Source organism: Scophthalmus maximus, chromosome 15 (assembly GCF_022379125.1).
Source record: "Scophthalmus maximus strain ysfricsl-2021 chromosome 15, ASM2237912v1, whole genome shotgun sequence".
NCBI lineage: Eukaryota > Metazoa > Chordata > Actinopteri > Pleuronectiformes > Scophthalmidae > Scophthalmus > Scophthalmus maximus.
The window spans coordinates 8936130-8962866 of record NC_061529.1 but is presented as its reverse complement, the minus strand read 5'-3'; the positions used below and the strand labels follow the sequence as shown (position 1 = coordinate 8962866).

At 43.8% G+C, this 26737-nt stretch overlaps 1 protein-coding gene and 1 long non-coding RNA gene across 3 annotated transcripts in view; both read right to left on the bottom strand.

The window, feature by feature from the left end:
* Window positions 1-26737, bottom strand: part of pacrg (PARK2 co-regulated) — a 122199-nt gene that overhangs the window by 51376 nt on the left and 44086 nt on the right. For both annotated transcript variants that reach the window (XM_035610342.1, XM_035610343.1), the window contains exons 4-5: window positions 7460-7631; window positions 521-670 (exon numbers count right to left, since the gene is read on the bottom strand). In XM_035610342.1, the coding sequence (XP_035466235.1) occupies window positions 521-670; window positions 7460-7631 (322 nt within the window). The remainder of the gene's footprint in view (window positions 1-520; window positions 671-7459; window positions 7632-26737) is intronic.
* Window positions 14709-20454, bottom strand: LOC118286149. The gene is made up of 2 exons (XR_004785325.2): window positions 16556-20454; window positions 14709-16387 (listed from the first exon to the last, which is right to left on the bottom strand). It is a non-coding gene; the product is annotated as an uncharacterized LOC118286149 (long non-coding RNA).

The window sequence follows — 26737 nt, the reverse complement described above, 5'->3', positions numbered from 1 at the left end:
CAACAGCCCCACACAATGCAGCCTGACGGACAGCAGAAAGGACAAAGTGGAGCGCCTCTGTCAAATGGCTCTTTAAGTGGAGGGAAGAAAGGGAAAAAAGGGATTCGGCGACAGGCGCATATATCGGGTCCACGGAGAAAAGAATACGTTGAAAAAAGGATGTTCCTGACAGAAAGTCGTAAGATTCACAGGAACCGAACATGAACAGACATTTAAATTCTGCATTGCATTCGTCAGAGCTGAGCATCTCTGTGGGATCCCCTGGTTTAACCAAATCACAGCAAAAGTGCAGGGAACACACTACATGTCAATATCAATCACTGCCTTTCACAGCCTGGTGAATGCTTGCTTGTTCATCAATTCACTGACACAGCAGAAGCACTAACACAAAAAAAAGATTTAGAACAGAACGGGACAAGCTTGCGCAAGGACTGCTGCACAAAAGCGATGGAGTCCCATCACGCTGACACACCATCTGTCCGTCAATTAACACTCGACCATTTGCATTTCTGGAACTTACTGTTCATGTTCTTGAAGATGTTGAAAATGGGGAGGATCTGCCTGTAGTACCGCACCAGAGCCGCTCCCACCTTGTCTCCGGACATCACCAGCTGCTGCAGGACCTTGAGCGTGGTGCAGATCACCTGGCGGTTCCTCGTGTTCAGGGCGTCTGCAGGTGAGGACAAACGGCAAAGGTCAGGAAATTGAGGATGAGATCATTCGAGAGAGAGAAATAAAAAAGTCAAGTCAGGTTTTGAACCAGGTGTTGCGAGTATATGGTTCATGCGAGTGGGTTTTAGGAGACACACATCCAAAGTACACAAAAATCTTAACACACTCCACCAAAACACACACACACACACACACACACACACACACACACACACACACACACACACACACACACACACACACACACACACACACACACACACACACACACACACACACACACACACACACACACACACACACACACACACACACACACACACACTTTCCCTCGAAACCATTTCCTTTATAGCTGGGCTTTGATTTAGACTTGCTTGTCTGCAATCAGTGATTTCAAATGCACTGGGGAGGCAGGGGTAAGTGAGAGCCAATCACCGGGCTATTTGGCCTACAGCTGCACTTAACTCCATCTCCCACTGATAAAGAGAACAAAAAGGAATGATGGTGGGAGAGATGGAGGGCTGCAAAGATCAAAAGAGGCAAATACAGAGAGAGAGAGTGAGAGAGAGAGAGGAAAGGTGGGAGAAATAACAAAAGACAAAATGTCAGAAAGAGATAAAGAGATGTGACAGGCAGAGGGCAAAGGCTCGGGAAATAACTGTGATTAGCAACTGAGACTGACTATTTTTTTCCGTTCTTTACACATGTTTTAGGTTTTGTATGTGTCTGTGTGTGTGTGTGTGTGTGTGTGTGTGTGTGTGTGTGTGAGCTTCAGCGTGAGTGCTGGTGATTCCCTTTTGTGCAGACTGTCAGTCTAAAACAGCACAATCCTATTTAGAAAAACAGAACAAAGCTTTTTTTTCTCTTAATGAAACCCTAAACTGCCATTTGATGCCTACTCTGGCAAAAAGAGAACCGCAACAGCACCACAGCACCTATTTTGCAAGTAAGCACACACAACAACAAAAGTGAAAGGCACAAATAAACTCCAACAACATTCGAGTCAAAACAAAGAAGGACCTAGAGTGTGGGCAGTGACACCAGGAGCTGGGAAACTAAAAACAGGAAAAACTAATTGACGAAACTGGATGAATCAAATTCTTAATATGGCAAAGGTCACAACATTTTAAGCCTGATTTCGGGCCTTTAAAATAAATATTGAATATGCCAAGTGTTTTACAGATGTTCCTGCTATAATCACACCGACTTAAATTAATTTATTGGTGGGACTGTACAAGTTTTGCTCCTGTCAATGATTAAGCTCATGTCTGCTCCTCAGAAAGGGCTGTAACGATTTTTCCAAATCAGTTCCGTTAATCTGTCGCGATACGAGATTATGGATTATGGTCTCCATCCTGGTTTTAGAATCGTTACCCCCCCTCATGGCCTTTAAATTGCTTGAATGTACAGTAAATCTAAATCCTTGCCTAGCTAAGTATCAGCACGTCTATAAATATGATAATTAGTTCCATCCCTATCTCAACCCGCCCCTCAGCAGCTGCTCTGCAGCTCTTCTCATTAAATACACAAACCTTTGCTTGTTTAATGCTTTGCTACACAAAGGCAAGTGGTAATATGATATAGGCACATATCTTGGAAACAGAAACCAATTCTAGAGATGTAGATAAAGAGGGAATAGTAGAGGGTCATCTACAGGTCCATTGGTAAGGATGGTGTTGTCTTTCATGTATCGTTCTCTACAATGTTAGAAATGTAACGTGATAGAAAACATGAACCTTCGACTTCGTGACATTATCAGATAAACCATACTCCCGATCACCAGCTCTGCTCTGACCATTGCTACTTTAATTGCAAAATAGTGATAATCAGCTACACATGGCCTCTCTTCTGATAACCAACGTAATGCTACAACAAAACAAGGGTTTCGAAAAAAAGCAACATTGATTCTACTCTTGAGAATTCCTTTCTGTTCCTTGGGAAATCGATCAGCAAAATCAACGAACATATCAATAAAATATCAGTGAGATAAGCGACGACATCCTAACACTCTCCATTGCAGGCACTACATTCAAATTGACAGAGAAGAAAGAGACAGGAAGAGACCAACAAGCCTAAAATATTGTGTGACAGCACTCAGCGAATAGCATAATGCCTCCCCCACCGCCTGTGTTAAGACAGCTCATATGCAAATAGAAAACTTTCACACACATGTGCACACACCCGCACACACACAAAAGAGTCACACACTGATACATCACACAAGCAAGCACACACACACAGATTACGAGAAAAAAAATCGCATTATGAGCAATCAGACAAAATGTCAGCTTCAGTCCTAAGAGCAGGCGGTGGTGACCATGGCGGCAGTGAAATATTAAGTTGTACTAATGTGGAAGAATCTCATAAAGAACAGGAAGCTGATGGGCCAAAGGAATAAAACAATATATAAATAAATTCATGTAACATTTAAGGTCTATAGTAGGATCTAATTTCGGGTATGTATGAGAGTCAATTATAAAACTGAACCAGGTCCATTTGTGTATGCAAACAATGTCCAGAATTTTTTTTTCCGCAGTTTGCCTTTCACATATGCTGCAGGCAGCAGGAGATTGTCCGAGTCAGACGCGTTCACACCAACAGAAAACATTCTGGCTTATTCAGTGGGGCTTATGTCTAAAGTCATCAACATGCCCACTCTCTCGCTGTGAATTGTCCGTATATTTTCCTGCCGTGTTTTCACATTTACACTGTCCCATACAGCCCCCAAGGAGAATTTAAGGAAAATGTCTGGACTTCAGCGCATGTCTGAAAGCAGCTTATGAGAGCTTTGGCGTGTGTCTTTGTCTGCGTCGGTGACGGTGTGAGTGTGTGTGAGGCCTGCAGCGGTTGAGATGATGCTGAACGAGCGAATGTATTGTGCGTCATGTCATCTTCTCCATCTCGGGCCTCAGTGTCTCCGCAGACAGAAAAGCGCGGCGATATCTGCCATCAAACAAGATAAGGTGGAATGTGGAATGACAGGAATTTCAGACCTACATAACAAACAATGAAATTCTAATTACCAGCCAGCGCAAACAATTTTCCCTGTTGTGACATTTGGACTGAGGGACTGTTCAATTATTCATTGGCACTCTCGTCTAACTGGAAAAAAGAAAAAAAAATTAAGAGTGGCGGAGCGGGCAGCTGAGGACCTGATATATTAATACTGGTAGAAAACCTGTGATGGGATGAATCAGAATAAAGTAATCATCCATTCATGCTAAGACCTGCTTCAGTATTCGGTGTGAAAATAAAACAATGGTGACCTTGTATTCTCTTTCCCGTGAAATGTCAGAGGTAGGGGAGACACGTTGGGAGAGTTTAGCGTGAATTGTTCTTGCTCAGAGTATAAATACACTTTTCAGATCAGAAGATGTTCCGTCGCAGAGGCGTAACTGAGGATCTCCTTGTAATGAAATTCTCATTTTGGTTCAAAGCTGAACAAATGTTAAGCCAATCAACCAAGGCTCAAAAGAGGCACGGCTCTGAATCCTCCTCCCTATTTAAAAGGGGCCGGAAAAACCCAAACCACAGCATTTCAGTAACAGTTTACCCTTTCTCTTTAAGTCACCGTGATAATGATGATTTTTTTTGTTGCCTTTCCTTAAAGACATATCAGTATTTCATATAAGCTGATTTGCTATTTTTCCTCTGCACACTCAGCTTTTTTCAATTATTTCCCCAGTGCTCCACTTGGGAAAAAACACCATCTAGAATCAAGTGGCAACCCACCGTGACGTCACCCACTGGTTTCAAAACTTCCGTTTTGAAGCCTCAAGTTTAGTATTTTGACCAGCCTTTTTTTGCAACCAGACAAAGGAGCGCCTACACCTGCAAACCACACTGATTGGACTGTACTAGCTGTCAATCACGCTGTCAATCACGCTGTATCCACGTGCAAATGCATATGGTGATATATCGTCTATTTTATTCTAAATGAGACCATAATTTACTAAATGAACATCAGGCTGTATTGGGGAAGACTTGAAACTAGCGTTTAAGACCATAAACTCAAGAAAATGTTTACTGACATGAGTGAGAGACCTAATTTACAATAGTTAAAATTACCATTAAATCCACATCCTTTGATTTCCCGTTTTCGTCCTCACATCTTATTTTACCGATAGTCTCTAGAGTGTGGGATGAAGTCAATCCAATGTACAGTGGGAAAGAGTTCAGCGTTTTGAGTCACTGAGGACAGGGCCTCAAAGTATAATGTCAGACAGAGCCTTCTTCATTGTGTATTCTCATTGGGTGACCTGCAGTCATCATCAAAATTCACCAGGGCCTGACATGACTCAGTCGCTCTGCAGATAAGAGGCTGCCAGCCACATTGAAGATGTATTAACGTCAGAGGAGAAAAATATATATCTTGCCATTTTAAACTGCAGACGGCTCTTTACTCCCCCTCCCCCTCTTTCCATCATCCCTCCTTATTCCGTGCGCCATAGGAAAGTAATTAATCTGCAACAGAGACACGGACTGGCGGCTTTGCCTTGTGGACGGTGAAACGGGCCTGGTTTTTAATAAACCAAGAAGTTAATAAGGAGCAGTCCATTTAAAATTCCATTATCTGTGAGAAGTGTGTGTTTTCATGAGGAGCACAACCATCACCTTTGGTCTGGCCTCCCAGAGGCAAATGTCCCAAACTGCTCAGGGGTTTGAGTTTATAAATTAGAGCCGAAGTTAGCGAGTGGCCCAGTCACTCTCTGTATAATGTCTAGTCGTGTGTAAAGTGGGCGCCTCTCGATGAAGGGCAAAACGGACATCGGGCCGTCCAAATATTTAAAGGGCCAGTGTGTGGGATTTAGTGGCATCTAGAAGTGAACCAACCAGGTTCCCCTTCACAAGCCTGCAGGCAAACCTACAGTGGCCTTCATGTGACATAAAGACGTGAAAGCCCCTCTGGCTTTGCTGTGTGAGTTCAGTGCCACATGTAGGGCGGTAACAGACTGTGCCAGGGTCAGTCTTTCACTGTGTCTCTGTGTCTCCAACAGCCCTGCCTAGTGTTGGCCGTCACGCCCCTCTGCCTCCAAAGACGTCCAACACACACACACACACACACACACACACACACACACACACACACACACACACACACACACACACACACACACACACACACACACACACACACACACACACACACACACACACACACACACACACACACAGGGAACACGCACACACACACCACCAGCCAACTGTCCATGACTTGAACACTATCTCAGACTCACTGGGCGCCACTTAGAGGCTCCCACTTTGAAACTGACACTCTGACTTGGCAGCATTGCCAAACAAAAGACAACGTGTGTGTGTGTATGTGTGTGTGTGTGTGTGTGTGTGTGTGTGTGTGTGTGTGTGTGCCTGGATTTGTGCTGAATTTTTCTAACAAAAGCCACACTCTGCATTCCTCTAACTCCACTGGTACCTTGATCCTCCTCGTGCTCGCCACAGGAAACCTTTCTTGTCCACATTAACTTACATTCTGAGGTCTATTTTTGAAGTCTTGCAACATGACCTTTCCGCTCAACTCCATCTGCCAACTTTTGTGTGCGTGCGTGCGTGCGTGTGTAAATGTGGTCAATGTGGTCAGTGTGGAAAGGTAAGGAGGTACAACCTCGACAGCAGTTAAATCTGGCACGTCACCACATTCATGGCAGATTATCAGGCATGCTTTCAGAGCCACCTTCTGCCGGCAAATGCAGAAGCAAGGACGCGTCGCCCTGAGGGTTAATTTAATAATAGGAACTGTATGACCAAGAAGCCAAATTAGGACTTGTCCCAGGACTGGTCCTATGGTAACGTTAGAACCTGTTGTAGTGCGAGACAGGTGAGTCTATTCCTGGTAAAGCACGTTGCTCTCGGTTTGGTGACACTCCACTGCCGTGTCAAGAGAGGCTTTGAAACTGTGCAGAATTATTCAAAAACGTGTTATTACATTTTAGAAATACATTAGATATGAATCAAATGGTATTAATATTTATTTAGCCATTCAAGATTGATAATTTCTTTAATATTTTTGATTTATTCCATTATTTATTTTCAAGCTAGGCCAATTTTGAAGAAATACATCAGCTATATAAAATATTACAAAGGACATTCTTAGTGTTACCTAATGTCACGTTGCTTAACATCAGGTTTCCCACCAACTAAACACTATGTAGAGCTTTGTTCAATTTGTGCCCACAACCTGTGTGTGTGTGTGATTCTAATTCATAGTTACACAATCAGCAACTGGGAACCCCTTCTGGTCTTGGGATTAGACAGAAAACAGAAATTAAATTGTAATGATGCTGTCATCAAAACAGTGATTAATTTAACGATGACATGCAAAAATATGAATTAGGGCTGCAATCTGTCACCGAGCAGACAACTGTCAATCAGTCATGAAATAACAATATTTACCTAAGAGGGGTTAGCAAAGACAGTAGAGCCACGCTGCCGCCTAGATTAATTAAATGGTTGCTGTATCTTAACTGTTTGAGATTGCAGTGATAATCCTGAGCAATTATACAAAGTATCTAAATATAATATCAAGTTGCCACATATTTTAAATGCAGAATTGTCCTCCTTTTATGTCGCTCTTCTTCACTTTCTTTAGAGCTACATGGAATAATGTTGAAAATAATCTAATTGTATTTAAGCTGTTGTAGATTCAATGTGTGTAAGATGTTTGAGTGCTGAGGTGAAAACACATTTCCCCTTCACACAGGGCTGCTCAGGAAAGGAGCTGCGATGTGTGTGATTGGTGAAACCGTGAGTGCAGATGCTGTCCCAGACTTACTCTTGATGGGGATGATGAGCTGGGGAATGACAGGCTGGATCTTGGGGCCTCCGTGCTCCAGCATGTCATGGACGCCCTGGCGGGCGAAGAACTCGTACGGATGAGCCGTCTCGCACAAGCCGTCGAAAAACAGGGGCAGGAAGTGATGGTAGTCCAGCTCCTCGATTTTCACCTGAGGAAAGAAATGTACGTTTACACTCAAGGCATTATTAGCTGCTTCTCTAATTGAGAGACACGGGCAAAGAGAGGGGGAAAACTGGTAGTAGAGATACTGTATAGCAGAAGAAAATTCCTTATGATTTCCAAGAAATCCTTTATTGCCTCCTTTCAGTGTTTGCACTTGGTCTTTGTTTGACCTTGGCTTTGCACAAAATCTAACGCTAAAGCTCCTCTCGCCACCATTTATAACCTTTACAGTAAAAATATTCTCTCACACACTCACCCACGACACTCACACATACAATGGCGGGCGACAGCTGTTCAGGAGATCATGACACAGCGGCATGTGGCAACTTGTGGGCTGACATGTTAACACCTGTTTACAGCATTTACAGGACAGACAGAGAGGCACACACACACCAGCGACCGGTAGATGAAGACGTTTGATGTTTGGCTGAGTGTGTGGCTACTGTGTGACACAATAAGTCAAAGTCTTTCATGCGCGTGAAGCCATCAGATGAAAGCTACTCAGACACACTGGGCTGGAAAGAGCAGTCGACCAAAAGGAAGCTGTTCTTGAGCCTTGTTGGAAATTGAGGAGATCACCTCGAATGCAATGCGTAACCATGGCTCATGCGATATCTGTGTACAGGATCGAGTCATCGACTGTGTATTTATAACTGGGACATCAGTTGTAGCACTGCATCCCAGTGGCGAGTGAACGGTTAGAGGTCGAAATGGCGATTCTGATCTTCATGTAATGAAAGGAAGTCCCGTTGGTGCGGAGGCAAATAGTCCTTGAGGACAGCTGAGGCCATGAGACATTCTCTTGTCCACACACACGCACACGCACACTGCTGGGCCATGCTGGTCTGTGCTGAAATGTCACCCAGGCTGTTACGCTTTCAAGTCACCCAGCCCTCACTCAGCTGCCGGTCAGAGCCAAGACTTCAAAGCAGGTCTCCCCCTGCTGCTGCCAATGCCAACCCGACCCCCACACCCCAACCCCCCGGGTAAACACAGAGATGGAGACAGAGAGACAAAAAAGGAGAGACGGAGAGATGGCGATGGAGACAGAGAGCTCACGCTGTTAGCGCCGAGAGACGAGGCTGATTGCTTTGAGGCAATTTACCAACCAACCTTGACCTTTCCCTGTGCTTGGTCAAGATCATCATTGTGAGTCAGTCGGGCTGGAGATGAGAACAAAAGCAAACATGAGCACAGAGAGGAGGGGAAGGGGAACGACTGGAGGGGGAGACGGGGTGAGGCACAGCACTGCCTGATAGTTGGCGGCACACGGAGACGCGTCATGCCATGAGAAGTCGTTCCGAATTTCTTTGGCCACAAGGAAAATATATGTCACATATCTCACAACATTTGACACCATTAGACTTTTAACATTGAATTGTTTTCAATACTTTTAAAATGGAAACTTGTAAATTAAATAATATTATCTAACTATAAAGCAAGGAATCTTTGTCTCTTTCTGTACGTGGCTCAAGAACCATTCATCTCAACGGCTTCATACTCAGCATGTGTATTTTTAAGGGCCAAAGGAATTGCACTGTCAAATTTGGTGCCAATCCGACACGCCATACAGTAAATATCAATTTACTTTGAATAAACAATCTCAGGGAATAATTAACTGGGAGCATTAGTGTGGTGTTTCTGCGAGGGTGCCTTTGAACTCTTTCATTCCCCCTTATCAAAATCATATAAAGCACTTAGGGACCCGGCTGAAGATTCCAGTTAGCTCTCGAGGACAGGGGGGCGATCAGCAAACACCTTCACACACATACTCACTCACTTATAAAACACATACGCACACACGCACGCACACATCGCAGGAGAATCTTAATCAGCAGCTGCACCGAGCAGTATCTCTTGCATCTGGTATCGATTGTCCGCCCAGGTTTGTTTGTCTTTGGGTGCTTGTAGGAATCCCCCCGGAGTCCAGGGAGTCAATGAGAGCAGAGCACAGACAGACTATCAGCCAAGTAGCAGCAATTAGCCCTGGGACGCAGACCTGCATGCCTCCCCTGGTCAGAGCTACGACGGCAAACACACAGCAACAGACCTGAGTCGGAGCAAGTGTTTGAGGAGAGACTCTGCTCATTAAAAAACAGTATCAGAGGCTCCTGACAGGTTCCGGAGACCAGGAGGAACAAAAACAGCAGGCTACCACTTTTCACGATGGCTCGACATGACTGTGTGTGAGTGCGTACGAATGCTTTCGTGTAACTCCATGAGTATCCTGTGCGAGCTCAGATATGATAAGCTATAAGGCTGGTTTGCAGGATGGTGCGAGTCATTGATGCTGAAAACACAGAGGTTTAAACGAAAACTCACAGAGGCTATAGATGAGGATGATGAGACACAATGTGAAAGTGAGAGAGAGAATAAGAGAGGATATTTGGAAGTGAGGGTGGAGGGCAAGAGGCCGACTACTGCTATGCATCCTTCTACAACTTCCAGCGGCTTCTGAGCACCCAATCAAATCCCAAACATCCGGATATAATCCCTCTCTACAGGATGTTACACCCACATATTCCATTTGAGACAGAAATGTGTCACGTTTAAGGGGCTAAAGAATCTACAACTGCGGTTTAACGAGGTCTTTTAAACGCAACTGCCGGCGAATTCCGTCTTCTGATTTCTGCGGATCTAACCAATGTTGCCTTACGAAAAAAGCATGTCTCATAGATCATGTAAGGAGTGGGCTGTACGCCAGCTGTTTGACAATGATGCCATTTGACGACGCCATAATGACTTGACCTGAATTCTGCTTTCTGTTAACACAAGCACAGGTTGCTGTATTTAGATGAGCTGGCGGACAAGCCGCCATCAATTATTTCAGCTCTAAGAGGAGAACAGGCTTCCTATTGGTGCCACTCACACTATGAGTCATTCGGCACGCAGTCACAATGGCCAAACATCCATCCATTAGTTCTGCTGAAAATCTATTATGAAAGACCAAAACAGGAATGCAGCACTCACATGGGAGAGCACGTAGACAGTGTGGCATGCATCTAAGAGATATTTACACACAGGAAAGAGATGTGCATTGAAAGGGCTGCATGTTATGGGGATGCAGGGGGAAGGCATGAACCAACAGGCAGTAAAAAAAACAATACTTACCATACCAGAATTCCTTTCGGTCTTCAGTGATAATGTGAGATCATGTTGCAACTTCGCCGTTGCTCTGAGAAAACTGCATGAACTTGGTACATGTGGAGCCTGACAACCGTCTCGTTTGTTGTTAGTGACACTCTGACTGGCTTCCCTCCATTTAAAGAGGTAATAGACAACTTTTTGGCTTCAAATTGTCACTATGATGTTAAAAGTGACTGCACGGTCCCCTATAAGCCTTGTTTCACCATGTTATTCTCTTGGCCAATGTGGCGGTTTTCCAGGGAAAATGACGGCTAAATTTACAGCACAAATTAACTGCTTCACCCATTCCGTAACCAAAACAAGGACGACAATAGCGTTCCCCCAGTATCCATCCCCAGTGATGGAAAATGCAGAGGGTGGAACAGCCGAATTGCCCAAAGAATCCCAGCCAAAAGCAGACGAATAAAGAGAGTGATAGAAAAAGAGCTAAAACAAGAATGAACCCGGGATGAGCATTCACTCTGTGGAGAGAGCTCCGGGACTTGAGAAGTTTCGGAAATGACATGCAGTTTGTCTTCTTTCTACTAGATCAAGTAAAACAACCAGCCTACTTATTAATACCACCGGACATTTTACTCTGGGTTTTTTGTCAATATTGGGGTTTATACAGTTGTTTTCTGCTTTGGACATTAGACAGGGTGCTACAAGAATCGCCATGACTCGAGACATTATCTTTGTGGATAGCAATATCCCCATTTTTGACATTGCATGTGAATTGTTAGCCTCTTCATAAAATTTTAGCTTTCAGATGCCAAACTGTGCCATGGGGCTGGCCTCCAACTCAATTCTGTGCAGGTGGAGCTGCAGACAACACAGTTGTAACTTGGCAACAGAAATGATCATGGTGATAAAAAATAATGTGGAGTCAGTGAAGACAAACATGCCAACAGGACAGACACACGGGCAAGTAATTCAGTTCCAGATACCAGCCATTTTGTGGGAAAATATTATATTACATAACGTTTAGTCTGCTGTGATGTTAACGACGATGTGGTGAGTGATGTAGAAGAACTGAGTGTGTTGCAGTGAGCCTTAGCGCTTGGAATATCATGAAACTGTTTATCACATTCAGTGATTGGTTCTTCCAAAAGACGTTAACACATGTTAATGCACGGACAGGGAATAATTCCTGGACTTGACAAACAAGCTGAGATATCAAATCATCAAATAAACCAAACTAAGCTGAAGAGCCGCCTCCATGGTTAATTTAAGGTGAAATCTATTTGTTTGCAAAGATGCTGAGAGAAGCGTTTATGACAGAATCTCTCCCAGTCTTCAGAAGTTTTCATGAGCGCGATGCACAAAAACACACTAATCCAACTCTGTGTCTTACTGTGCCACACGTGTACAGTGCACTTCTGGCCACAACACCACCCCCTTCACCATGCTGTGCACTCACTGTGAATATGAGAAAGAAAAAAAATGTAGAAACAACAGAGGAAAATAATATTTTGACTTTCTTGGAGGTCACAATAAACGGAGCAGGGCTGGAATAGGCAAGTGATAAGTGAGGGAGCGAGGAGTGAGTCACTCTCGCTATCTCCCCCGACAGCTGTTTCCATCTAACAAGCATGCAAGTATGCTCAATCCAAAGCACCACTAGTGAAGAGCATGGTGTCAATTGAAATGAATGATTCAAACCGAGGACACAGAGAGTTATGAATCTGACGTGAACCTATACCTCACGCGCCCAGACACAAACATTCACTAGAGATTGAACTAATTTTACTGAGGCACACAGTTGCGTCAGCAGTCCCAAATGGCTTGGTGGGAATTTAAAGCAGGAGGAGTGATTAGAGTCGCAAACATGAGCAGTAGAAATTGAAAGAGTGACCCTGCAGACGGCGTTCCTGTTGAGATTGTTCTTCGCTTAATGTTGTTAAGTATGATGGTAGATGTTCCTGTTGCACGTGGCAGCGGAGCAGTGTGTTCTTAGTATATTCTTTTATCATATGGTAAAAGAAAAGCAACCAAAGTATTAAATGTTCCAGGCTGCAAAAAAAAGTCAACATATCCCTGAATTTTTAGCAACATAGTTTAAAGACACTTTATATTACTGCAGGCGATTTTCAATACATGTACACGATGTACCCAAAATGTCATCATCAGGATCTCTATTGAGGTTTTTGTTAATGCGGGTTTCCCTGTTCACTTGAGGAACAAAGAAGACATTTGTTTCGTACTTACGCTCCCTCTGGGAACAATAAACAAGCAGGCAAGTAAAACCAATCAATTTTCCCAAACAAGCTTTCAAACTTCCCGGCAGAATGTTGGTTAATATCTGGCAGTTAATTTTTTCTTTTTCCAAATTCAAGTGAAGTCGGGCAGGTTTCCTCCTCGCCACAGTACACTCAAACTAACAAAATGCAGAAGGCCTCTGCGGCTGCAGTGATTTTAAAGTCCACTGCATACTGATGAAGGTGTAGAGAGGTAAAGTCGGAGAAAGCTGAGGTGACGAAGACGCCGTCTGGAACCAGCGCTCCAGTTTTAAAGGTGAGGCAGCTAAATAAAGCTCAGATTAGGACTCCGCTCACTGTGCTGCTCACTGTGCTGCTCCCAGTGTGTGTGTGTGTGTGTGTGTGCGCGCGTGCACGGGACCCCCTGCCACCGCGATGGAAGTAGGCCATGAGCAGTGGAGAGAAGCAGGAGGCGATGAACATGACAGGAGTTGGAGGAAAAAAAAAGTCTGACAAAGATTTCGTGGCGGGAGTTTTCCTTATCTCAGGGCAACGTATGCGTGCCTGCACGTGTCGGCCTGTGTGCAGTGGGCAACGCACCGATGCTCTGTTAAATGACCTGGTCATAAAGTCACAGCTAGTGACGGCCAGCGATGTGATTGCGTCCGTGTCTCCGTCTGGATCCGCGGCCTCTGCTCTCAGCTCCCAGTGATTACAGCTCAGCAGCCGTGCTTGACAACACACGGCAAAAGTGTAATCAAGTCAGAGAGAGAGAGAGGTGTAATCAGCATTTCCCCTCCAATCAGCCCCAAAATCACTGTCTTTAATCTGCAGCCAGCCATTGATGGGTTTGATTGATAGGATGGATTTGTTATCTGGCTGTGGGGGTCTGCGGGGACCAGAACAACAAGCGCGAGCAAGACACACAGTCAGCTTATCAGCTATCGCTACATTTGTTACCGCTCCCCTCGCTGAGCCAGCCGAGCTTTTCCTCACAGGCTACGAGTGCAGTTCGCCTCCCATTTATCATACAGAAGAATTAAATGTGGACACTTCAAAGTACTTCCACACATAAGGGTCCCCGGGGGCATGTGCTTTCCCCCCTGTTTAAAATGGAAAGGGTCTATCTATCACTGGTTGTTTGTGACGGAAACAGAAAGCACAGTGAGTGTTTGTGTATGTGCAAGCGTGCCATGTGTCTGTGTGCATTAATTACTCACGCACCTGCATCTGCGTGCATGTGTGTGTGATTTGTACATGTCAGATGCACAGGGGACGATAAGGACAGACTAATGCTTTTTCAGCAAGCAAATACCACGACTGTGGCATCTATACTGCCTGCGCACGTTCGATAAATCTCGCACCTCTGCCTCACACTGTACTGAAAAAAAACCCTTGCAAATGTTCAAACAAATATTCTCTTTTTCAATGAGCATGTGATGAATGAGCGCCATTGATTTTGCGCGTGACGCCAAAACAATAGAGCCGGAGACAAATGCTAGGCCTGTTTAAGATAACAAGGCAGCCACGCCAGGCTGTGTGACGTACTCGGGGCTCGAAGAAACAAAAAAAAATTAAGAAAATAAAGAACAGATGTGAGTGAGAAGACAAGTGTACAATTATATTGCACATTTGTGCATTAACATGCAAAAATAATTAAGCAGTAGTTTTTAATGTGGCCTTGTCTCTAATCACCAAGCTAAATTATGCCTTGCAGAGAATTGGGTACTGGACAGGAATAGTAATTCAAACCAAAATTTATTACCTGATAAAAAAATGTAATTAAATTACAGCTAATCATAGGACTGACACAGTGAAGTTATTATCAGGAACACAAATGTCCTCTTTTAAGACAGTAGTCTCACTCGTCACATAACATTAACATACAATGACATTTACCAGCAATCAATCCCCAAAAAAGTGTTGAGTTTCTGATGCGTGTAACAAATAAATATCAATCAGAGACATCACAGACTGAAAACAGTTTATGAGTCTTTAGAGTAGTAAATATAAGCAATAAAATGTGCTTAAATAATAATTTCTCCATTTACATTTGTCTTTCCGGCGAAGTTGAACAGAGATGAGCTCTCGTCCGCTGCTCTGGAGACACCACATAACAGGAAATGTAGTTAACAAGATCAAATTGAATAAAATGTGGCTATGAAGACGACAAGAATATTAAGGCCTGTGAAATTTAAATAATAAAATATTTGCACAAGAACATGTGAAACAAGTTACAAACTCAAGAGTTGCGTTGGACAGGCGAAAATGGAGATGTTTGGAAACGATGACCCAGTCACTTCCTGACTGGTTCTCATCAGTCATGACTCGACTACTTGAATACAAAATGTTGTACACTTACACTTACTGCCAGTAACAGTTCATCATTGTACCAAGAAGAGAAAGACCTGCTCTTTCACTTTTGTTGTTGTTGTTTTTGTGGTCACAAGATGTAAGTGTTCAGGTGTGTTAGTATGGACGGGTATTAATAGCGTCTGGATGGAGATCGTTTCAGTTTTAAAAATGCAGCTTCAAAACGAAAACGTAGCAGTGGGGATGTAGCCTAAGCTTCAGTGTCAAGTGATGCTGAGACAGTAATGCTGACCCTGAGCTGGGGAGCAGCACAGAGAATCGCCAGCATCAGTAGCAAGAGGCGAGAGTGTTTGTCAAGGCTCTGTGCAGCTCCTAATGGGATGTTGTTGTTGTTGCCAGTGGATAACTCTCATCATGTGTTCTGGACTTCAGATCAAACAGTGCCTGGACTTCACAAAGCCACCGCAGCTCCGTGGATAGAGAGGGCAGTGACAGAGACTGCAGCTGGACGTCTAAGTAAAGGGTGAAACGAGGAAAGCATGCAAAAACAAATGAAAGAAAGAAAAGCAAACGGGGAAACCGACCCATATTCTGCAGTGAGCATGCATTGTGTCTTTTCACCCTCACAGGCAGATTATAGCCCATTCTTCTATTTTCAGCTTTGATTTAGGTGAGAGGAAAAAGGGAGGTGAAGAGAGGAGAGCAACAACAACAACAACAAAAAGCCAATTATAAAAGTCGAAGTTGGGATGAGGTGCTGTAAACCTAATCCAGGGAAGCTGGGAGGTGGAAATGGCCGGGAGCAGAAGCACAGGGATGGGGTTGTTCATGATGGTGTCACTTTTTAACATGTTTGTCCATCAGGATTGACGTGATCCTCACACAATCAGACACAAGACATCACTCAGAGGTTTGGTATGTCTGTTGTGTCGATAAATGGTGAGCCGAGGCATCTTCACGTCTGAAGATGACCAGGCTTGTGGCGTTGTGAGCACATGTGCAGGAGGTTAGCTCTCTCTCTCCTCAGGGTCAGTGGTGCTGTCAAGGCAAAAGCTCTTCGTCAGGTGATGTGGAATCAACCTTCTGAGATATGAGTGGCAGGCAGCTGCGCAGGTGATGCTCCAGAGATTTAAACAAAAAAAGGAGAAATGTTTGATGTGGTCAATATAAAGAGCCAAACAGCAAGGTGAGGGCAGGCCAGCAAGGCAAAGAATAAAGGCTTAAGCAACCGGCTGCCCACAAACAGACACACACACAGAGCTTGATCATCCACCTGCAGGGAGAGAGATGTCTTTCCTCAGCGTTGATAGCATCTTCAGTCCGACGGTTCAACACTTTCACTCGAGGCCTTTCACAAAAGGACTGAATATAAAAGGAGAAGAAAGTTTCAGAGAAACTGACTAATGTTCCATACATGCGGGGCCTTACGAGTGGGATGAAAGGTAGCTTTTGAAGTGTCATAGAAAATGCATGATTCTACAACGGATGAATAACGATAGCGAGAGGTAGAAAAAACACAACTGAGCCGGGCAGCAATGTTCAGATGTTACTGGACAAAAACTGAAATATAACGTCTTTGAAAGCTTGTTTGGACTTGTTTGGAATTTTCCGGACTGGCTTACCTTGAGGTCATGATTTCCTGTTTTACTTTGACGCTACCTTCCTTGTGTCTTATCCTTGGTTTACTTCCTGTCTTTGTTCTGTTTCCAGTTCCTGTGGTTGTCTGCATTTGCCCTAATGTGTCACGTGTCCAATTGTCTCCCCTTCAATATAGTCTGTGCTTCCCTTTGACTTTGCCTTTCGGTCTGTTTACATCTCCCGATTTCTGCTCCTGATTTTCTCATTTGTGTTTCAGTTTCATTGTCATCTGCTTATTTCCTTTTTGCCAGAAAGCCTACCTGCTGACAGGGAGTGTAGGCTTTCCTTTGTCCGCTAAATCTATTTTAAATATTTTTCTCTCTGCCTTGCCATTTGTCTGCAATTGGTTCCTGCCAATTACACAACCAGAGGAGATGGCCAGTGGGGTTTCTGCTTACTCTGAGCCACGTTTGAATTTTTTTGCTTGTTGTGAAGTCACTTTTTAAGAAATGGACAAGCAAGTACACTAAAAACGGCATTTGGGACTGTGATTAATACTGGGGTTTGGGAGCCAACGTCTCATAAATATGCACTAAGGATGGGGAGAAAATCACTACACATCAGTGTGAGCAATATTTAAATTACCCAACCATTCTCTAGAAAAAACAAATCCCATCCAAACGGGGCTTAAGATACAGTTTGGGTGCTGTCAGCCTTGGCCATCAGGGCTACAACACAGGCCAAGTTTGAGATCAATGTCTCAGGTAAGTGTTTGACTAATACTGAGCGTAACTGAAGTGTTTCACTTGGTAGCTGGAGAGAGTTTAAAGCCCAGCATTGCTACAGAACTCCAAGCGATGAAACAGTGTTCCTAACCGCCCAAAATACTCCATGTGAGCCAGAGCGGCAGAGCTGAGCGGACTAACATAACTCAATCTTGCAATACAAAAATGATCTAAGTAAAGTTAAAAGAATGAAACTTTATTCCGTCTCCTCAAATCTTATTTTATTTAGTTTTAAGTCTACACACACACACACCACAGTCTGTGAAGGTTGTGTAATATTCCCATTTTCTATAAGAATGGCAAAATGGACAAACAAATTCTTCCGTCTGAATCCATTAGCTTGTGTGTGCCATGGTAGGGGATCTATTACAGCAGGTGGTGGGTGGCAATGGATGGAGAGAATATACAAAGAATATACATGTACTTGGGAGGACAAAAGCCTTTCTTCCATTTAATGTTGTTTGCCTGGATGTAAGAGAAATAGCCGGTGCCCAAAGATGGTGTGCAGGGATTATGCTTGCTCATGCTTTTGTATGTGCCAGAAGAAAACTCGCTCACTCGTGCACACGCACACCCACAAATCTACTTTCCATTTGGAAGCGGGAGAGAGTGAGGGGAGCAGAAACAGTGCAGCGAAGCAGATGTAATTACAAAAGGCAATACGAGCCATGTGCCTGCACATGGTGGAAGTAAGTCAGAGCTTATCAGGGTGCCACAGGACGGGGAAATCTTCCAGCAGAGGTGGCATGTGCTCCCTGCTCTTTTCAGATGTGACACATTGGGAGGATGATTGCGGCCGTGGTGGCGGGGCTCTTAGTGGAGAGGATAGCAAATAAGGAAATAGTGCCTCCCTTCACAGCTAGTAGCGGGCAATCACTGGTTTGCCCCTGAAGGAGAGATTTAAGGGGAGATAAACAGCACTAGTCTAGTCTACACAGGCAGGACGGTTAGCTGGGCGACACAAGAGGGGAGTGATTGTAAGGACGTGACTAACAAACTAAGTAAGTAGTGGATCAAATATCACTTATTATGGCCAATAAATTAAGTATCATCAATCGGCAATGCTGCACATCTTGTAACATACACAAGCCATGCGAACAAGAAGCCGTTCATGTTACCTCTGTCTGATACTCCTGCTGTTGTTGATGTGTGGAGACTTTTTTTCTTCAGGAAATCCTGAGGAGAGTTTTGACAGGCACTGTCAGATGACAAAGTTAACAGCGAGGAGATGAAGATGGGTATGCTTCTGACAGGTTTATTGCAAAAACTGTAGGTGTAGCCTGCTTGGCCTCGGTGCTGCCTGCTGCCACTGCAAAAATCAGACAACACGCAAGCACAAGCATGTGCAACAGACGCTCCGCTTGCGCACACATGCGCAAGATCGCACAGACTCACAAGATTACGCTGTCTCTGATGTTTCCCGGCGACAAGTGATGGGAGAGGAAAAGGGGGGAGTTTTACTTTAAGATCAAAAGGAGAGAAAGCAGCATGAAAAAAATGTGCACGTCAAACCAAATAAATTGCGACGGTTTTCGGTATTCAGTTTTCCACTGCACATTTGTCACTCTTCTCTCGTCTTTAATATGCAGGAGATCCTGACACCAGCTCTGCTCATCAATCCATGTTCTTTTAGTTGGGATTATTGGTGTATTATTCATGCCAGCGAGCAATTTTCATGAAAAAGGTGTTCTTTCATGTATTTTGGTAAATAAGAAAAAAGCAAATGCTGTTGTGCTACCAATAGCTGATTTGAAAAAAATCCTTCCTTCATGAGGGGGACACATAAACACTGCAAAACATTTATACACAGTGCCATGGTGCAGAAAATGCTTTGTCATGTCTGAACGACTTCCTTCCTTGGAATTGTTTTTTATTTGTCTACGCTGGATTATCACGGTCTTCTCAGAGTCATATATTGCATTTTGCAAAAACATTGCACACTGGGCAATGTCAAATTGTGCTCAACATGTCCAAAATTGACTTACAGAAGATTCCAAACCCTTGACATGAATAGGACTGAGCAGGGAGAGAACAGGAGAACAACCTCCTTACATTGCATTCGTCCTCCAGGATGCAGTATTTTACCTTTCAACTGATTCAACACAGGTAATCACCAATACAGCTCTGGAGAAATCGGGAAGATAAGGAAAAGGAGGGAAAGTCAGTTAAAAAGAAAGAATGAGGATACGCGGAAAAGGGCCTTTGAATGAAATATGGCTCATATTATTTCTTTCTGCTCTCCAGACAGGGCCGTCTGTCATGGCCAGGAAGGGGCCAGAGAAAAGTGGGCTAAATGGTCAGACCATTTCTTGTGCCTTTCCAAGTGGCTGAATAGATATTAGGATTTTACAGGCTATTAAACATGATAATTGCACAGCATATTGAATTCCGGGCAATTTTCGCCAAGCAACTCCCTCTTACTTGCTCCATCTTTTCTATAAATAAACATTTGACTGTATGCAAAATATCCGTCATGTATGGACAATGATTTAAAGGTTGTTTGTGGCACACAATCAGCGTCCATGGCTTTCATGAAAATTCAATTACAGCACTGTACTAATTGCATGGCTTAAACCGAGCTTCAGCACTTCAGATATTCATCTAAGCCAATTAAGTGAGAAGCGGGTTGGGGATGGAGCATAATCCTTGCTTGAATGTTAAGAGTGCACATTCGAGAGCAGTGTCAGAGGAGGACCCGTACAGTCCACTCTGAAATAGCAACATGGCGGTTTACTGTGTGTTGTGCTTAACACATACAGTTTTATATAAGAGTAGACTAAACAACGAGAAGCCACTTGGAATTGAGAAAAAATTATAGTTGTGGCTACATATCCTGTTCTAACATCCTCAACAAAGGACTGTCAGTCAAGGATTATGCAATGTAATTATGTGTAGCATATGGTTAGTTATATTCATATTCTACCTCAGCAGTAACATTTCACGACGAGAAAAGTGCTATTATTGCCAACGAAAGAGGGAAAAGAAATGCACTGTAATCTATTCTCCTTTGTACAAAAATAGGAAAGAGACCAAATGTTTACTACAGGTGTTTGAATTAATATAGATTTTGTGGCAAAGCCTGTGCTACAGAAAGAAATGGAATTAAAGCAGGGGCGGGCGGATGCGGTGCCAATACTAAAATTAGCGCAAGTGACTGCAGCATCAAACAAATGAAAGAAGAAACACTGGCACTGGCACATTAGTGGCCAAACAGTCTTTTAACAGTGTAAGTCTAAATTGCAGCTCTCACCAATGTGCAGAGCAACTTGAAATGCTAAGAGCTCAGCCACAGATCAGCTTTTATGTACTTCCAGATTTAATTCAACTGCAAACACATCCAAAACAAAGACTGTATCTACTTAGTGTTTGACAGACAGAAGACTCGAGTCAAAAGAGTCTGCCAGAGTCAGAGTTTAAATCTGACATGTATGGGTATTCGAATAGCATCGCCGCGTGCACCATCCTGCACACTCAGCTTAGTTGTGATAAAGTCCAAGCAGAGAGAAGACAGATTATGATATGCTGATGGAGTACCCTTAGCACTACCATTCATCAACATAATTAACCATAATCAGCATCATCCGCAGAGAGAGATGTGGATGATGGAGGGGGAAAAAACAAGTTTAATATGTGCCTTTTTTTGAAAGCAGAACATTGCTGTGATCGGGTAAAGTCAAATACACGACATCACTGAAAAATAATACACGCATGGATCCATCAGTTATCAGAGCATCACTTTTTATTAATCACATATTATTCACTCTGAAGGTCTACTTTTGCTGTGCCACACTAGTGTCTGTTTCACAAGAATATTATATAAATCAAGAACCGAACAATAAAGTACCTGCCGTGCACCTTCGCTTGTGACGATGACACCATTTTCTAGACCTGTAGCGTTGATAATGTGACACAATGCATTACTCATGCTAGTTTGGCCGCAGGATCATTTGACAGTTACTCGTGTGAGTAAAGCGTGTAAACAACCCGCGAATATCCAACCGTTGTCTTTCAGATGCGGAACGTCAGTGACGACGGGAGAATCTCAATGCTAATTGGTTTTCGCAAAGTCGAGTCATGCAGATATTTTTGCTACGCGTTAATATCTCAACTCGCAAATTTCGATAATTTGCGTCATGCCATTTTTCATTATCTTTGTACATAATCTCAACATGCAAAAAATTGGCTACAGATTTGGTGTGAACGCACCATAAAGACTTCTATGCTTCAGCTTGATGATGAATATGATAAGGCCCCACGACTGTAGCTACACAAACCCACAGCAGGTTTTGTCAAGTCTCGCCACCATCAAGTGTCTTCACCTCATCTTGCATAATTTTAATAACTGTGCATCAGGGTAAGCAGACATGCTGACAGATTGTCTGAAACACCCAGTCAGCCAACACTGCTTCTCCAGCCGAGTTCTCATTACACATGCTGATCTGTTCGTCTACATTCATTATTAACCGCCATATGCAGCCCGGGCCATGTCGGCCACTTTATGGGAGTTTAAAAATTAAATACTTCAAACTTCCTGGGTAATTTGGACGATGACCTGACAGCAGAAAGGTGCCTCACTGCATACACGCTGAGGGAGATTTACACAGGGACAGCATTAAGTCAATTATTGCTATCCAACAGTAAAATGTATTATCTTAGAAAAACAATTATTGAAAGCTCTTTGCCCAAGCACTGTAAAGTTATTTAATGATGTTTAATAATCTTTAATTCAACTATGTTACCGTCTGATAAAGAATCATGAATAAAAATAAGCTGAGCTCATCGGTGCTGTATAGACAGTAGGAACTAATATTATTCCAACTTCATTTTACAGAATTGATTAAAGCGCAGAGCCCTTGTTCGTACTGCTGGGTTTTGCTCATTTTAATTGACTTCCTATAAGATTGTGAAATACGTTCTGCCATGGCCCTTTTTATTTATCTCTGTGTATGTATGGACAGGCTCGAGTGTTGCGGCGTTGCTCAAGTGAGTCTGCCAGAAGCTGATCTCCCCTATGACCCTGACCTTTTCAGGAACTAATAGAATTACAGCACACTGAATGCCAATTAAATAAACACATAAATGGAAAATAAAACAGGCAGAGAAAGCAGAGGAGTGTAATTGCCATAAAACCCCTAAAGGTAAACACATGTTCCCTCAGTAGGCCGCCTCGGTGAGAAACAGGGTGATGGGCGAAGGAAGGAAGGAGTGTTTCTGTGTGTGTGTGTGTGTGTGTGTGTGTGTGTCTCTGTGTGCACTGAGGTGTAGAGAGAAGAAGCTGGGGAGGGGGGAGTTGAACAGAGGAGGCAGGCTAGTCTGTGAATGGGTTGCTAATTTAGCTCTGTTTTAATTAGCTCTTCTGCCAGAGCAGGGCGAAGCAGAGGGGGCCAGTGGGAAGCCCCGAAGATCTGGACAGACTGGCAGGCGGAAAGAGGCCACCAGATTGGCATGCCTAACTACTGCCGGCCTCAGACCAGTAGCTGGGCACACACGCCGCCCACCCGTTTGCCCAAAGGTATAAAATGAATCCTGCAACTGGCCTCGCAATAACAACACACACATACTCATTCATGCTACTTTAGTAACTCCCATTCTTTTTTGTTTGTTTGTTTGTTTGTTTGTTTTAATCTCTCCTGTGTCCTCAGTCTTGCTTTAATTAAATCATGGTCCCTGTTTTTTCTCTCTACTTAACAATGCAAAGACAAAAATTGACAGTTGTTTATGATTATGCTCCTGACTCTCACTCTCTAAGGGACAATCTCTGTTTACAGAGTAAAGGGAAAGAATGGAGACAATCCCCTCTGAGCAGCAAACAGTGCATGTCCTGATGGAATGAGCAAATATGCGCCTAACTGCCTTAGTTTTCAGCGAGAATTTATGACATGGCATCTTATTATCTGCAGGTCGGATTTTGCCATACGCTCCCCCTCCAAAATAAAGAGGCTCCACGCCACATAAAGCCCAAAGTGTTTCCAGAGCTGCGCCACACTCCCTTGCACTTCCAGCACACATTTTAAGGCTGACTACACTGTTCCACTTTTCTGGTTGATAATGACGAGTTATTCACCCTGAGCTTGATAGACCCACTCACCACTTCTCTTGTTTGTCTTCCCATTTGATGCATCAGGACAATCAAGAGGTCAAAAGGACAAAGGCATTTTTCCTTAGTGACACCAACCGGATGAGCCTTCTACTTGAAATGGATAGTAATTGGTTGGTGAGTATCAAAGTAATGTGGCGAAGCTCTCCAGTGAAGACAGATGAAGCTACCTGCAGATGGAGATAGGGCAGGGCCTGGGGACGGGAGGGGGAAAGAGGGTCTTCTACTTGACTTTGAAGACGGAGAGAGAAGATGGAGAGCTTGAGATGAAGGAGGCCGATTAACACATTGTGAAGTAGAGAGAAAGAGTCCCTATCTACCAGTCATACGCTGTTTGGGGAAATATGCGGCGGCCGCCACAGTTAATGGGAGGCAGCATGTTTATTGCCTTGTTAATTAGCAGGGATGTGGTTCGGGCTGTAAAGATATGTAGCACGTGAATTCACGGAGGGCGCGGGAACAAGTCAACAAAGGGCTGTAACAGCACACAAGCTCCACTGCTCAAAAAAACAGCAACAACAAATATTTTCCTTAAACCCCTTTCACAGTTCTCCAAATGAGAGCTCAGAATTTTTCTTTGCATCGCAGACGAGTAATTGCGAGGTTTATGCCACATTTCCTGAAGCCTCAGGATAGGTAACTCACTTTTCTACCAGTTGAGTCGTTTGATCTGCAGACTTTGATCATACAGAATGCAGAGTTGGGCAGTCCGATCTGACTGCATCATGCCTCAGTGTGCAAAAAGACTCACTGTATGATTTTCAATATAATGTTTTCTTTCTCCTTTGCATTCTCAGGTGTAACCACACACAGTGACTTATGTTAAAGAAATGGTAGAACACTGCTTCTTGTGAATTTGTCAGCTGTAAACAGACGATGTCCACGCAGTATCTCTGACTACATCCACACTACTACGTTTTTATTTTTCGAGCACCTGAAATGGAGAAATGCTGCGGGCCGCATTTTAGTTTGAAGGCTCTTGGGGCTGCGCTATAGTATGGATAACCAAAAACGTCAACGTTTGGAAACAATGGCGCAGTCACCCCGCATTCGCTTCCTGATTGGTTCTTATCAGTCACAACTCGACTGCTAGCAGAGAATGCCAAATGTTGTAATAGCACAAGTTCCACCTCATCATCAGTCTGAGAATATAAATTCCTGCTCTTACTTTTCAGCAATGTTGTTTCGCCTTTGTAGTATTCTCTGTAACTAAGCAATCATCTGCGGAGTAGACAATCCGCTTCCTCTTTGCACCAGTATAATGTGGTATGGATGGGGACAAAGAGCCAAATGCTCATGTGGATGTTGATTGTTTTAAAACGGATCAGTATAATGAAGCCTTTGACAGTTTGAACATGAAACACAGGCTTAAACAAATGAGAACCACTGCACTAAGATATCATTTTAAGTTTCCCTTTTTTGACATGAACACGCAGATAGAGACAAATGCAGATTGAGTGAGACAGGAAAAAGAAAATTGCCGCGTTGTAGCCACGTTTTGCTACTGTGTCTGATCACTAGAGGAACGAAGGATTCTGAAAGGGAAGGCTTTGGGCTAAAAAGAAAAAAACCCTAGAGTCATTTCCATAATTCATATTTCAGCCAGCTTCCAGTAATGTTGGACATCAAAACAGAAATAATGGATTTCCGATTTTATTTTTTCACTAATCACCTCCCATACAGAACGCACAGACAATCCACCTGCAAGCGCGTACACGCACATACACACGCACGCTCGCACGCACGCACGCACGCACGCACGCAGAGTGCTCTGGCCCAGACCAGCAGTATCAGAACACAGTGGTAGCTCGAGGCCTCTAATTGGCCCCATTTCTCCTCCTCTGGTCTCTCTTTGTGCTCATGGAAGCACTGGTTAAGGGTGGACGTATTGAAGCCTGCACTTATCCAGATACAAAAAAAGAAAAACTCTCCAAATGAAAGCAAAGACAAAAGACAAGGCCAGTTTGTGTGTGTGTGTGTGTGTGTGTGTGTGTGTGTGTGTGTGTGTGTGTGTGTATGTGTGTGTGTGTGTGTGTGTGTTTGTGCTTTTTTACTGAAGTCTGGACATAAGGCAGGAAAATCTCCGGAAAATTCAGTGTGTTGGGCTTGTTTATGACTGTAAAAAAAACCACCAACACTTTCTGCAATGGTATTATCGCGATGTCCTGCCTCTTGCAGCACATCAACCCTGACTGCTGTCACCCATTGGTATGTGAGCTGCAACTTTGAAGCCTCGAGTTTAACCTTTTGGCCGGCGCCATCTTGGTTTTTTGAAACCAGAAGTAACCATATTTTGGGGGGCTGGGCCTGACTGTTTGTTTGTCCACTGCGCGTCCATCTACGCCAGCAACTTGCACCCATCAGACAGCAATAGCTGTCAAACACACTGTATCCACGCCCCACGTCTACTTTACTCTAAATGGGACCATAATTTAAAAAATTTACATCATGCTGGAAGACTCCAAGACTGGAGATTGAGACCATAAACTCCTCAGGAAAATGTTTAATGATGTTATAAATCAAGTGAGAAGTTATTTTCTCAAAGACTTCTATAGAAATGGACAAATAGTGGAGTCACCCTCTTCTGGTCATTCGAGAGAGTACAAGTTTTAGGCTCTTCCACATTGGCTTCAGACTCCTCACACTTTTTATATGGTGTGAACATGCCTGAGTTGGACAATCTCATGCCGCATTCGTCATATGTGAAAGGTGAATTCAGGAAAATATCCCAATTTCCTGACCAGTTCATTGAGAATGACTTGCAGACAAAAGCTTCGTCGTCAATTGGGTAAAAGCTGATTGTCATTCTCAATGGTTTAGTGTGCGTGCGCGTGCGCGTGTGCGTGCGCGTGTGCGTGCGCGTTTGCGAGAGCGAGAGCGAGAGAGACTGACAGAATGGGGATGAGATGGGGAGTGTAGGCAGCCAGCGCGTGTGTGCAGGCTAAACACTGCGAGGCATGAAGGAAGGCCATTGACGGATCTGTCGCAGGCGTCT